The following is a 15,431-nucleotide window of genomic DNA, read 5'->3' on the forward strand; positions in this document are numbered from 1 at the left end:
ACATTGGAAGATATACACGCTCTCATATATATGGCAGCCCTAACAATACTTACATGCAACGAACAGACAATAAAAAAGCGAACTCAACAGAAGAAAGAATGGAAACCTACTTGGCAAACACGTATAGAAAAAAAGATAGACAGTTTAAGAAAAGAACTTGGCAGGATCACTCAGTACATAAAAGGAAATAAATCAGAGAAAGTCAAAAAACACGTAGAACAAATTATGAAAAATAAAAAAGAAACTTTAATTGAAACTCAAGACACAATTAAACAAAAGCTAGCTGTATATGCAGCAAGACTACATAGATACAAAAAATCAAACCAAAAACGAAATGATAATAACCTATTCAACCAAAATGAAAAGCTTTTCTACAAGAAGCTCGCAACCAACAAAGAGACTCATATAATTGCACCCACAGAAAACGAGATTAAAATATTTTGGCAAAATATATGGTCGAACCCGGTAGATCATGATGAAGACGCATCATGGATAAAGAATGAAGAGCATAGACATCTAAACACACCACAACAAGTCAACATCAATATTACTACAGAAGAACTTTCGCAGATTATAAAAAAGACGCACAACTGGAAAGCGCCAGGTGTCGACCAGATCCATAACTTCTGGTATAAACAATTTACAACCACACATGTGTACCTCGCAAAGTACATTAACGGAATTATAGAAAGACCAAACTTAACTCCAAAATTTTTGACCGAAGGAGTAACCTATATTAAACCAAAAAATAATGAAACACAAAACCCCGCCAACTATAGACCTATCACTTGCTTACCAACATTATATAAAATTATTACAGCAGTCATATGTCAGAAGATAAATCAGCACTTATCACAGCATAATATACTTACAGAGGAACAAAAAGGATGTAGAGAACAGAGCCAAGGATGCAAGGAACAGTTAACCATTGATGCGGTAGTAATGGGCCAAGGTGTCAAGGAATGTAGAAATCTCCACGTAACTTATATCGACTACAAAAAAGCGTATGACTCCATCCCACATAGCTGGTTAAAAAAGGTTCTTCAAATCTATAAAATCCATCCAATGCTTCAAAATTTTCTAAGTCAAACAATGCAGTCATGGAGAACAAGCATCCATCTAACAACCTGTAATGCAAATATACAAACAGATACAATCCCAATCAAAAGAGGAATCTTCCAGGGCGATTCCCTAAGTGCACTGTGGTTTTGTATATGCCTTAACCCACTCTCCAATACTTTAACGAAACAGCATATGGCTTTAACATTAAATACGAAAAATCAGTAAGACATAAAATTAACCATCTCCTATACATGGACGACATAAAACTATATACAGCGACAAAAACAGAACACACCGAGCTACTTAAAATTCTAGAAAAATCCACAAACGACATAAAAATGGAATTTGGGATGAACAAATGTAAAACACTACACATAAACAGAGGTAAATGGCAAAACGAAGAGCAGGCATCTACATTAAACAATGAACACTTAGACAACATGCAACCCAACGAATATTACAAATACTTGGGAATTTTACAAAACAGAAAAGTTGACCATACCGCACTCAAAACCCAACTAAAAGAACAATACAGGAAAAGACTAAGTAAAATACTGAAAACCGAACTAAATTCAAAAAACACAGTTAGAGCGATTAACACCTACGCCATACCGCTGCTCACCTATTCATTTGGAATCATTAAATGGTCCAAAACAGATCTGGAAAATTTAAATATTCTGACAAGAACTCAGCTAACTAGATTCCGACAGCTGCATCCCAACTCTTGCAAGGAGAGGCTGACCATTGAAAGAAAAGAAGGAGGTAGGGGCCTGACAGATATTCACGAAATACACAACAAACAGATTAATTCACTAAGAAAATACTTTAAAGAAAAAAATACCTCATTACACCAAGCAGTAACTATAGCGGATGCTAACTACACACCATTAAATCTTAACGCAGAAAATATTCCTGTTTCAAATATACTCACATTAGAGGAAAAGAAAAACAAATGGTCCCAAAAGCAACTACATGGAAAACACTGTCATATTATGAACAACCCCGACATCGATAAAGAACTGTCATATTCATGGCTACAAAAAGGGCAACTGCAACCGGAAACGGAGGGATTCATTATAGCGATACAAGATCAAGTAATAGCAACGCGCAACTACAGGAAATACATAATAAAAGATAGAGCCCAACAAACGGATACCTGCAGGCGTTGCCACCTCCAAAGTGAAACAATAGAGCATATTACAAATGGTTGTAAACTACTCACTGGTACAGAATACACTCTAAGGAATGACTTTGTTGGGCGTATTATACATCAAGAAATAGCAAAAACATATAAATTTATACAAGAAGAACAGCCCTATTACAAATACACGCCGCAATCTGTCTTTGAAAACGACACTATAAAACTCTACTGGGACAGAACGATCCATACTGACAGGACAGTAACATGCAATAGACCTGATATAACGTTAACACTAAAAAAAGAGAAAGTAACATATATAATAGAAATCAGTGTTCCGAATGACAACAACATAACAAAGAAATATGAAGAAAAAATTAGCAAATACATTCCACTAACACAGGAAGTAGAACGAATATGGCAACAAAAAGAAGTTAAAATCCTACCATTTATTATATCTAGCACGGGCCTCACACACAGGAAATTTAAAGAAAACCTCGATATTTTAAATTTAAAAGGTCATATTCACACACTTGCTCAAAGAGCAGTAATTATTAAAACCACAAACATAACCCGCTCCTTCCTAAAACAATAGAAACAAAACAATAGAAACTCTGACAGTACTTGGTAATTAACACCCGTCTGTCAGAATATACCACCAAGAGTGAGAAAAAAAAAATAATAAATAATCTTTATTTCAAAAGTATGTTAAATAACATAAAACGAAACAGAGTCAAAAACAAAAATAACTTAACCTAGTTTTATGATTAATTTACATTAATTTACAGATAGGTAATCCTTTAAATTATATGGTTCCAAATCTATTAAAAATTTATACAAATGATTTTTGAAAGGTACGATATTATCTATTTGTTTCATATAATCAGGTAGGTTATTAAATAATTTCAAACAATAATAATATGGTCCTAATTCTGTTAATTTAAGCCTGTGGACTGGATAATTATAATCAGAATGCCTGGTGTTATACCTATACTATCTGTGGCTTATCAATTTTAAATAGGTTTTTAATTTTAAAGAAAAATAAAGTGCACTCCTGAATTAAAATAGCTCTCACTGTTAGTATGTTATTCTCTTTAAACTTATTTCTACATGATTCCCTAATTTTCATGCCTAACATAACGCGTAGAGCTTTTTTCTGAACTAAAAATATTTTATGTAGTTCATTTGTACTTCCGTATATTACCATTCCATACCTGATGTTACTCTCAAATATGGCGTGGTATACACTTTTTAAAGTTTTAAAGTCTAAATATCTTTTTTTCTGAACAACATGTTTAACATGTAAACTCCATGAAAGATTTTTGTCTAGATATAATCCTAAAAATTTTACGTTGTTTTCTGGTGTTAAATGTGTATCGTCTGTAAGAATAATATCAGATTCTTGTATATTCGTGCGCTTCGTTTGAAAGAAAATAATTTTAGTTTTAGTTTTGTTCAAAATAAGCTGATTTTTGTTAAACCAAATGTTTGCATTGTCTATAATTTCCCTTGATCTATCTAACAACTCTGGCATTTTTTTTTTGGTTTAATGAGGAGATTTGTGTCGTCAGCATATGTCACTATGTTACAATAATTAATATTTTCTGTTATTTCTAATATACTCGTAGTATCAATATATTCATCTGTATTTTCGTAAGGAACTATTTGTTGATTTATTTAATATATTGGCTTTTTTGCTGTCCAGCGTTGTATTTCGGCAACGGCAGTTTGTAAATTTTCAGTTGACTTCATATTGTTGTCTGCGATGACTAGAATTGAAAGTAACAGCATTTTCATTGAACGTAAGCAGATAGCTAGTGTATAATAGGTAAAGGACCGGTCCCAAAACACTTCCTTACCTTACGCCTGCGCCTGCTTGAATTTTTCTTAGGTTAGAGTAGACATCATCTTGCTTAATCCTGAAGTAGCGTGCGGATATGTATGATTTTAAAATTTCTGAATACTGGGCGGGAGGTAGTATTTTAAGTTTGTGGTTCAAGCCTTGGTGCCAAACTTTATTGTGCGACATCTAGAAATGTCAAACACTGGTGCGACATCTAGAAATATTGCCGAACATACCTTCTTCTCTTCTGACTATTTCTCAATCACACTCATAATCCTGTGAACCTGGTCAATCTCGATAGATTTTGTTAGTAAGTGCCGACCTAAGTGCGTACGTTTCGTGAGCGCATAAGGAAAATGGGAAGACATTGTTTTTCTCTATTGTTGCATGTTAAGAATATACTAAATAGGTAATATAGCATATAACTCAATAGCATAATATGCTATTTAAATAGCAAAGGTAAGCTTTTTCTATTATTATGTGTAGAATAACAATGCTACTGGCAAACACCTTTAAAAAAGAAGCGCGCCTTTGGGTGGCGGTGGGTAATAAATGACACTTCGGTGAAATTTTTAAATTTTCAGTTAAAAAATATATCTTAAAAACATGACAACATCGATAGTAGATTAAAATTAGAAGAAAAAATTACAAAAAAAATACGATGGCTCTGAACATTTTTTCAAAAAAAAAACATTTTTTTTAAACTTTCAAACTTAAATAACTGGGTTACTTTGGACTTATTCGAAAAACTGCAAAGAGTAAATATGTTTCTTTTATCGAGATCTACCATCCCTGAAAATATTTGCACTTATTTAAGACTCACACTGTATTAGTCTAAGAACGAAATTAATGATATATTTCTTGCTGAATCATCTTTCCTTTATAGTTTTAAGCAAACATTTAATATTGTATTAAACGACAGCAAACGTCATGCAAATTTCCTAATCTGTTACAAAAATTTAAAAGCATATTTTACATTTACAGACCTAACGAAAAACGAAAAGAACCTAGAAACGAAATAACTGAAAATAAACTCGCAATCGTCAACAAATAGAAATCCTATTTTAAAAAGGTCTTCTTTATTTACTAAAAACACTTCAAAAATAAAATTTCGATCCGGCGGGAATTAATGTAATAACTTCAGGGGCCACGTGGAACCTTTCGTTTTCTCCTCTCGACTTTATTGATTTAGCAAAAGAAGAAAAAAAACGAAGTGTGTTCTGGGACTAGTTTCAATTTCAAAGGGCCGCTTTTCAATTAAGTGCACTTTTGAATGAGAGAAGACGGAGAACGTTTTATTTTCGAAATTGTCTTGGCACTAGGTTCTTTTTCCTGTTAATGGAAATTTCGTAAGATGAGAAACGGTTTGCGCTGCAATTTTTTGAAGTAAATAAAATAGTACTGAATTTAATCAAAAAGGAGAAGATACCGGTATAGATAGGAAACGCAGATATAGATTTCAGACTTTTGTGCTTTACAATAGGTAGATAAACTAGGGCGCTTCTGGACCACATATCCAAGATTACGGCGCACAGTGGATCGAGGTATACGGAAATATGGACATTTGCTTTTGTTTTAGAAATATTAGTCTGATTTGGACATTTTTGATTTTTTTTTGAAGAGAAATGACCATTAAATATTTAATTTTAGTCCCAAATTTGATTTTTCCAAGAACTCAAGATGGCGTCTTATACACCATAGTAAATACAGTATTTTCTAATTGCATGGCGATTTTTACCGACTTACTTGTGATATGTTTCCTACACTTTTAATTTTGACCATTAGCTGACAAGATTTCATTCATCATATTTATTTTTTAGTAGAAATTGCCATCTGACATTAGCTATCAGTTAACAAATATACAAGGTTGATTGTTGAAGATCGAATTGCTGAAGGACTCCTAAAGCTACACTTTAAAATTATTTGCAAAAGGTACAGAGTGTCCCAAATAAGTTGTACCAAAAATATCAAAATTCTATATTTTTAAATGGAATACTCTGTTATACCCTGGAATACTATGTTGCAATAATAAAAATAATACTACCTCATACAGAGTGTCTATAAATTTATTTTAAATAATTATTAGCTTTAAACAGCCATAACTTGTTTAATTTAAGGGGCGGGGGGGGGGGTGGACTGGACAAATCGCAAGGTCTTAATTCATATAGAATAAGAATATGATAAAAGTTCATTAAGTTTTGGAATGAGTATAAAATTATGCAGTTTAGTTTGTAATAGTGAATTTAATACGGAAATTCAAATAAAATATATATTCTGGAAAAACACTCACTGTAGTAGTATACTAGTGCATAAAATATATATTCTGGAAAAACACCCACACCGGAATAGTAGTGCACTGTTCAGTAGGTTATCTATAATAAAGTTATGACTATTTTTAACAAATTTGAAGACTTTAGAACACATTTATTCAAAATAATGTCTTAAGTTAGAAATTTTGCATAATTGCTGAATGTCCAACAAAATTGCATTGGGGCGATTCACTGTGCAGCGGTTAAAAAGCTGTTCAATAGCGGCCTGTTTCAAACAGGGTCTGTTCAAATCCTGTTCGATAGCGGTCTCTTTCAAACCGAGCCAGTTTCAAAGAGGCTCTGGTTCAAACAGCCTCACTCCTCCAACAGGGACCACGCCCTACTGCTAAGATTTGTGCTCCAAAAGCCGCCAGTTTATCTACTACAATGTTGCGAAAAAGTCAGTACAGTCTCGGAATTAAATACACCCAAAATATTCTAGCAGGACTATCCACTATCAAAACCACAGACCTATTAATTTGCTGCAATACGTGGCCAACCTCTAAAAAGAATGGGATTCGCTGAAAATGTTTAACGTATATTTATAAAAATAAATACATTATGGAAACCTGTCATAACAGCAGGCATTGGCAAAACAACAGATTCCTACCAGCATCAAATTGAACCTTACTTTACAGATAATTACGGCGATGCTTCCCCTACATAATATTTTTTACTTACGCCCGAGTGATTCGCTGTTGTATTGTTTCATCACACGTTGTTCCAGTTTGTTTTATAATATTTTAGTTCCATCTTAGATTAGACGGCTTCTTAGTTTTCATACACCTTTCGAGTATTGCTCTGTAATTCTTATATACTTTAACTTCCAGTCTACAGTATAGTAACCTACCTATTGTCATTTGATGATTGACTTAATACTGCAAATTACGTTCTTACTTGAGACTTCACTCTTGTCTACTATATCCTCTTGTGATTGTTTTATGCAATTCCAAGATTACCATGCATGCTCCATAGTCGACTTTTGCTCTACTGGAGATTTCCTTGTACATTCTTCTTGTAATGTTCAAATTTTACAGCTCTATTTCATAACAGGTAGTGTCAATATATCTAAAGCTTTGTTATTCCGACGGAACTGAATTATGGATTTAAAATAAGTGAATATATCATTTCGGGTATATTAATAAAATTTCGGATAATTTTCAGAAGGAGTGAATCAAAGTTGTCTATAAATTAATCCATGTATATGTATATATTTACTACTTCGATCACGCTGCGCTGGAGTAAAAGAATATAACCATGAAACAGTACTAAATATGTAAAACATTAAAGATCTCTTCAGAACCTTAAATAGTTGTATCTCAAAACAGATTGAGACTGAAATAAATCAATTAGAAAGGAAAAACAGTTATCGAGAATAACGTATCGCTTCCGCAGATTAGGAGGGCTGTAAGGAATCATAGAGAAGTAAATAAAGAAACAAGCGTCGAAAACCGTTCTATGTATTTTTTATACATTGAAATTCAAGGCGATGCCGCTGGAAAGGTGTAATCGAATAAGAAAGATAAATCGAGAGGTTGTGTATAGAAAAAAAAAAGAAGATAAATAACATCGGTTTTGTAATGCGTTGCTCAGTTCGACACAATCGATATGTTTCTAAACCACCTGATATTTTTCTCACAAATATCAGGATAAACAAATAGAGTTTGAAGCGGTTTTTTGTCGAAAATTTATTACGATCGTACACCACCAACGAAATCGTTAATAAATCCCATAGAATATATATGAGCCTTTAAACATTTTTGACGTTAAATTAGATTTACTGGACTACGAGCAAACTACGAGTTAAACATATTCATAAGCATAAATACTAGATAAAAATTTTATTAAAAAAAATGCATCAATACTTAAATACCTATTATTTTTTGTTCTCCATTAAAAATAACGTGGGTCAACTTTCGTTTAGCCGAAATCAGTTATTAGAAAAAAAAATAAATTTTTCTCTTTAAAAAGCTACTGTGAACCACGGAAAACACAAATTTTCCTGCGGAAATGCGTAATTTCCAAATTTCGCACTTTAGAATAACTGCTATAAAAAAAATACATTTTGCGTTTTATTTTTAATATTTTTCTGAACATATAAACATAAAAATTTTCTTGCGGAAATAAGCTGTTTTCATTTTCTAAGGAAATTTATTAGACTGTAGAATAGTTGAAATCAGTTATATAAAAAATAATTATACTTTTGCCTTTTAGAAGCATTCACGAAATGAGGAAAATAAAAATTTACGTGCGAAAATAGACTGTATCCATTTTCTGAGGAAATTTAATAGACTTTAGAATAGCTGAAATCAGTTATATAAAAAATTAATATATTTTTGCCTTTTAGAAGCGTTTGCAAACTCAGGAAAATAAAAAAATTCCTGCGGAAATGCTTGATTTTTATTTTCCATTTGTAAGCATTAATACATAAAAAAATTATCTTTTTATCACTTTTGAACCAAAAAAAAATCATTTAAAAGTGTCTAAAATGCTAACCAATCTAATAATAAATCTAATAATATTTTTGCAAAATCACAGTTAATTATTAAAATATAAAAACAAGCTTAACACCCTCCCAGCTTAACAGCTTAACACCCTCCACAAAGAAAAGCTAACCAGGGCAACCCAAATCCTAACCAATCTAATAATATTTTTGCAAAATCACAGTTAATTATTAAAATATAAAACCACAGCTTAACACCCCCACAAAGAAAAGCTAACCAAAAGCAACCAAATGTTAAATTCCAATCTAATGAGCTGCAAAATCACAGTTAATTATTAAAAATATAAAAAGAAAAACTGCATGATCCAAATTTTTGTTTTTGAATCAAATTCTATTTACGTAAAGCTTTAATAAAAAACAAGAATAAGTGCAACTTTCCGAGGTACTTATAGTTTGCAAGAACCTCAATTATCTATTCTACAAGAATTGTTATTCCCCCGAAAGATATTTTACTCCACCCAGCACCCGTATTCGCTCCCGGGTCCCGTAAGCTTCTAAACTGAAAAATGTATGAAAACAAAGTGCACAAAATGACACTGACACATTTCCGCAGGAATTTTTGGTATTTCTTTGCTCGTAAAGGCTCGTATAAAACAAATGTAAGTTCATTTTTCATGTAAACTGATTTCGGCTATTCTGCCAAAGCATTTTTATGTAAAATAAAAATTTCCGCAGACACTTTTTTTTGTGTTTTTATGTTTAGAAAAATGTCTAAAACACACCCCGAAGACTAGTTTTGATGTAAGAGATTTCGGCTATAGATACTAAAGTCCGAAAAATGAAAATGACGCATTTCCGCAGAAAAATTTTTGTATACCTATTTGTACTCCTAACGCCTTCTAGAACGCATATATAAAGTCATTTTTTATATAACAGATTCGCTGGTTTTGGGAAATGCTCTCAACATGAACAGCAGAGGCTGAGATAGGTACCAAAACTGTAGTTGTTAAAACAACACAAGGAACTCCACAAGGTGGAGTGACCTCCCCCCTACTGTGGAGCTTGGTAGGGGATGAACTACTGGAAGAATTAACTCTAGCGGGAAAAGACTGCATAGGGTATGCAGATGACATAGTCATCATTGCACCGGGGAAACATGAAGGCACCCCTGTGTGATATTATCCAAAAGAGGACTCCGCATCGCTGAGAGATGGTGCAGGACTGTCGGGCTGAGTATTAACTTAGATAAAACCGCAGTAGTGCCATTCACCAGAAAGCGAAGTTTGAAAAACTTGAAAAGAATCCATCTAGATGGAAAGGAAATGCCATCACAGGAAGTGAAACATCTGGGAATAACCCTAGATAGTAAACTTCTCTGGAACAGGCATATTAAGAACATTACCAGCAAAGCCACAAAGGCTCTCATGATATGCAGAAGACTCGCCGGAAATAGATGGGGCTGCGCCCCTAACATTTTGCGCTGGATGTATACCATGGTAGTAAGACCCATGATTACTTATGGAGCAGTTGCTTGGTATACAAAAACTAGAGCAACGTACTGCAAGGCAAAACCTGTGCAAAGTACAGAGACTGGCATGTATCTGCATCACAGGTGCCATGAGAACATGTCCAACAGCAGCAATGGAGGTCATTCAAGATCTAACACCACTGCACATTGTCGTCGGTAAATATGCCAATGCGACAATGATTAGAATGGTTACTGACGGAAACAGTACTGGGAGAATTTCAGGTCAGGGGCTTGGAACACCCTCAAGAAGAAAATTCCACTTCTCCAACTCCCGTGGATGACATACCAAGAATTTACAACTTTGAGAAACACTTCACTGTAGTAGTCTTGAGTAATAAAAAGGATTGGAAGAAAGAAACGCTTACTCAGCATATAAAAGACCATACCATCACGTGGTATACTGATGCTTCCAAAACCAAAGCAGGGCCAGGGATAGGAGTATTTAAGCCGAAAACCGAATACTCCGAACCAATGGGCACCTACCCAGTATCCTTCAGGGAAAAATCTGCGCTATCGAAAGATGCGCATAATATATCTTTCTTGTAGATAAGGAAACTATCGAAAACAGGAAATTGCCATCCTATCCAAGCAGCTAAATTGCCATCCGTCAAGCAGCACTTAACGCGATCAACTCAGTAACCATCAATTCGAAGTTGGTCAAAGAATGCCTGGAGAAGCTCAACAAATTAGGCAAAGAAAATAAAGTCCTCCTACTCTGGGTGCCTGCTCACCAAGGGATAGAAGGCAATGAAAAAGCAAATGATCTATATAGAAAAGGAGCGAACACTAATTAACTGACCAGAACCGTTCTTGTTTTCCAAACGGGAACCAACTGAGCGGAACTGAAGAATCTGGAAGACTCCATCCGTTGCTTCCGGAATGGGTGTCCTCCAACGGTCTAAGACACTCGAAAAGTTCCTTAGAACTTATGACCGAGAAAATCAAAGGTTTTCCTTGATTTAGCAAAACAATCTTCCGATTGTTACGGGGTTTCTAACAGGACACTGCCCCCTCAACGAACACCTCAGGCTGAAACTGAGAAAACAACGGCGAAATGCAGATTTTGTGGGGAAAATGGGGAAACGCCAGAACACCTTTATCACTGAGTGTGCCGAGACGACGACCATTCGTGCCATGAACCTTGGTAAATCTGATGTCGAGGATGGAAAACTAACCTCTATAAAACTGTCCCAGATACTGGCTTTTCTTAAAGCCCTGAGACTGTATGATGAGTTATAACTCGTTATAACTCAAGAAAGGGGAACACACATTAGATCTATAAGGTCGCGGTTATTAACTCCCCTCCTAAACATTCTACATTCTACATTCTATATAACAGATTTCAGCTAAACGAAAGTTGAGCCAATAACGTAATACTTTTAAATAATAACGTAATACTTAAAATAATGTAATACTTAAAATAATTTTAGAATATTAACTCTCGAATACATGACTATGGTTACACTAAAAACTGGAATCCTAAATAACAGAACTTTATTTTTTTTAAGTTCCTGTGGTACTGAAATGAGTAGTTTTAAAGATACAGGATGTTAAACTTTTTTAAAAAGAATAGGTTTATTGTAATCATCTTAAATTTAGAATGTAGAATGAGTTTCACTCATTCGGGGGTTAATCACTGCGACTTTAAAGATATATTATTTTTAACACCCTATAGCCCATTTTCTTAAAATGTGTCAATGTTACTTCTAGTACTAGTACTTACTGTTCGGGTTACACACACACACACACACACACACTTTTTGATTATACATGTTCCTATACCTAAAATAAATCGTTTTTAATTTAATTAAGATTTAGATCTGAAGCCTATATTTTTTCTCTTGATTTTAAGCAGTAGCCTATGACTTTAAACGTCAAGTGTTGTAAAACAATATATCTGCCCTAGGGTTCAAAAGGGAAATCCCGGAAACTACCGGGATTTCCCGATTCTTTTGAGACATCAAAGAACTGCGACTCGATACTATGAATTTCCGTTTTTTTTGGGGCGCATTAGGTAACAATAATTAAAATAATATTTTTTGTTACATGCGAAATTCCATTGATGCTTTCTAGCAGTCGAAATCAAACTCTTTCTAAATAAGTAGTTATGCTATCTCTTACTATTCTTACTTCTGAAGTTCTTTTAAAAATTAATATATCATTTATTAGCAATTATTGAAATTTAAATATGTTATTTTATTACTTAGTATATAATGTTGCTAAATGTATTAGATATATCTTTTATGTTATATTTTTGTGGCATTGGCATTTTTAATTGAAATGAAAAAAAAATGTTTTTTTTCAAATTTAGTCAAGTTGGTTTATGTTGTTCGATGTAAATTTTAAGTTATCTATGTTATTTAGTTTTTTCTTCGCTTTTTTGTTCATGTTAATTTTACAGTTGAAGGTTGGAAACTTTTGAGGTGTTACACAGCTAAATAAAACACTAAATCACCATGATACACCAAAACACTTTCACATTTAAACTGGACTGGTAACATTATTTTTAAAGAAGTTTATGAATCTGTTAGCAGACATCCAGGCTTTGGCTCATAAGGCGGTCTTGGTTTGATGTGCCTGGATAGTGTCGGGTTGGTGCCCCCACTCTTGGAGATAACCGACCGACTAAACCCATCTCCTATATTCCTGCCACACTTACTGGCCCCGTCCGTGGACATCTACGCGAGTAAGTGCCGGTATTACTTTCTTCATTTCATTTTTTTCCCTCGTTACTTTTACTTCTCTTCTTCCTCATTCTTTTCTTTCTCCGACATTATACCTTTAATGTAGTCATTAATGTGATTGCAGTTCTCTTTGGTTTTAAGCATAAGGCTTACCATATTTCCCACAGTAATGCAATCACTTATTTCATCACAAAGTGCTTTTCTTTCCTCCTTCCATTTATTTCAAAAAAAAATATTGTGTGTTCTGCATCAACGGGATATTGCAAAAAACACATGACACAGATGTCTTTCCCTATCCGATGTAGGTACGCAGAGAAGCACCCATGTCCCATCAAGACCTGAGTCAGATAATAGTTTCCTTCTCCCCATGCCCTGTCAAACCATTTATCACATTTCGGGATTATCCTCCTGATCCATTTAATTTCCATTCCTGGAGCAAGCCATTCCATTTGCCATTTATGTAATGTGTCCCTTCTAGCTTGTTTGCGTCTCAATGCATCAGGCGAGTTCCGGCAGTTTTTTCTCAAAAAGTTTGTTTTCAGCTGCCAGGAGATGCAGTAGGACCAGGCCAACCAGAAGAATGGCCGCATCTGCAGATATTGTACGGTACGCTGAGCACGTCCTGATTCCCATTATTCGTTGGAGTAGGATTATTCTCCTTCGGATTTTTTTGATTTTCATGGCTTCGGCCCATACAGGCGTCCCGTACATCACTATGGACTGCATTGCCATAGTCAGAACTTTTCTTTTAGATGCACTTGGTCCCCGCAAGTTGGGTAATAGGTTTAAGGCAAACAGGCATTCCTTGGCATTTTTAATTTTTCGAACCAGATTTCTTTTGGCTTTCTTATATTCCTCTTTATATTGCGTCCTTTTTACCGGGTCGTTCATTACCCTTTGAAACTTCCTTCGCATGCGCTTAACTTCAGCGTAACTGGTAACCTGCCTTTGTTTGTCGACACGAGATTGTTATATTTTAATTGTATTTATTAGTTATTTAGAAAACAAATGTGGATGTTGGCATGCAGATAACTGACCATTTGGACCTACATCAAATAGTAGTATTACAAAATATTTATGATTGAAACAAGACTTTTCTACCTAATATGACATTTTTAATCGACTGTGGATCACACTACGAGATGAATATGACTATACGTGAATCACTTTGTATATACAGTTATATTCTCTCCTTTTAAACTCCAAGTGCAAAATTGTTTTTAATTTGATGCAGGCGCTATATATTGTTGGCCGTAACATTTTATCCAATCTGTAACAAATATATCTGCTACTAGAGTGCGAAAATTTCCTTTGGGAAATGCGGGAGCTACCTAGTTACATTATTTATTAAAACGCATTTAAAGTACATGTGGAGTACGTTAGAGGAAAATAAATTAGTGTATGTTTCAATGGGATAGTCGATTTCAATAGTTTCAACAAAATAAACAGATAAAATAGTAGAAACTTACTGAAAAATTATAGAAGCTTTTTACATAAATTTAGTCAAAATTTATATTATTATGAACACACTTAGCTCTAATACACAGAAAAAAAAAGTAAGTAATCGCAAAAGTAACAATAGTTATTAGAGATTGATAGTTTATCTGAAATTGGGATCACTTTAAGAAATTTCACAGAAACAAAGAAAATATATTTATTTTAACGCATAAACTTAGGCATTAAATTTGAATGTAGTCTATGCACCTTGGTATTGATATAAAGAAAAAAGTTGTGAAACTTCTAAAAACGTAATTTTATGGTATTATGAATGACAACAATATGTACCGACAACAACTCCAAAAAGCTTTTACCTATATGCAAACGGAAGATTTTTTTTAATAGTGTGTATGTCCCCCTAGGTTTTTGCGCACTTCTGTACGCCGATTTGGCATAGGCACGGCATACAAAACAATCGGCAGGCTAAAGCTCAGCGCGCACTGAACAGGTACCGGCCCGATCGAGCGACCCGTGATTTTCAGTCTACATTAAAATAAATGTAAGCCCGCGCACTGCATTAGACCCGTCCACATCGACCAATCCTCAGTATCGCCAGCACCCGTCGACAATCCGGCCCTTTTAAATGGCACCAAATTTGTTAAAATTAGTCATGTTAAAGGGTAATGTAGTATTTTTGTTCCCAAACCCCCCTCCACTCTATTTCACTAATTTTATGTGGTTTGTTAAGATCTAAGTAATATAAATTTCCATCATGAGCATAAAACAAAGGTGCATAAAAATATACATAATAATAATAATGCTTTATTCTATATTTGAAATACCGAATGAATTTGAATAAACTTCTCCTCTTCTATGCTCAAATATATTCTGGTGACGTACTCTCGACCGTCGATTATGCGAGTGCATCATAAAGCAAAGAAATCGTTCGGGTGGGTACCTGTTCAGTGCGCGCTGATCTTAAAGAAA

At 34.2% G+C, this 15,431-nt stretch overlaps 1 protein-coding gene across 1 annotated transcript; it reads left to right on the plus strand.

The window, feature by feature from the left end:
* The first annotated feature begins 1,400 nt into the window (after positions 1-1,400).
* LOC115878523 lies at positions 1,401-2,795 on the plus strand. The gene has a single exon (XM_030895046.1). The coding sequence runs from the start codon at positions 1,401-1,403 to the stop codon at positions 2,793-2,795; it is 1,395 nt and encodes a 464-aa protein (XP_030750906.1).
* Positions 2,796-15,431: the final 12,636 nt, after the last annotated feature.

This window comes from Sitophilus oryzae, unplaced genomic scaffold (genome assembly GCF_002938485.1).
Source record: "Sitophilus oryzae breed Bouriz unplaced genomic scaffold, Soryzae_2.0 scaffold_1516_pilon_pilon, whole genome shotgun sequence".
NCBI classification, from domain to species: Eukaryota; Metazoa; Arthropoda; class Insecta; order Coleoptera; family Curculionidae; genus Sitophilus; species Sitophilus oryzae.

Coding starts and splice junctions, on each gene's coding strand:
- LOC115878523 (XM_030895046.1), top strand. CDS start 1,401: ATGGAATTTGGGATGAACAAATGTAAAACACTACACATAAACAGAGGT.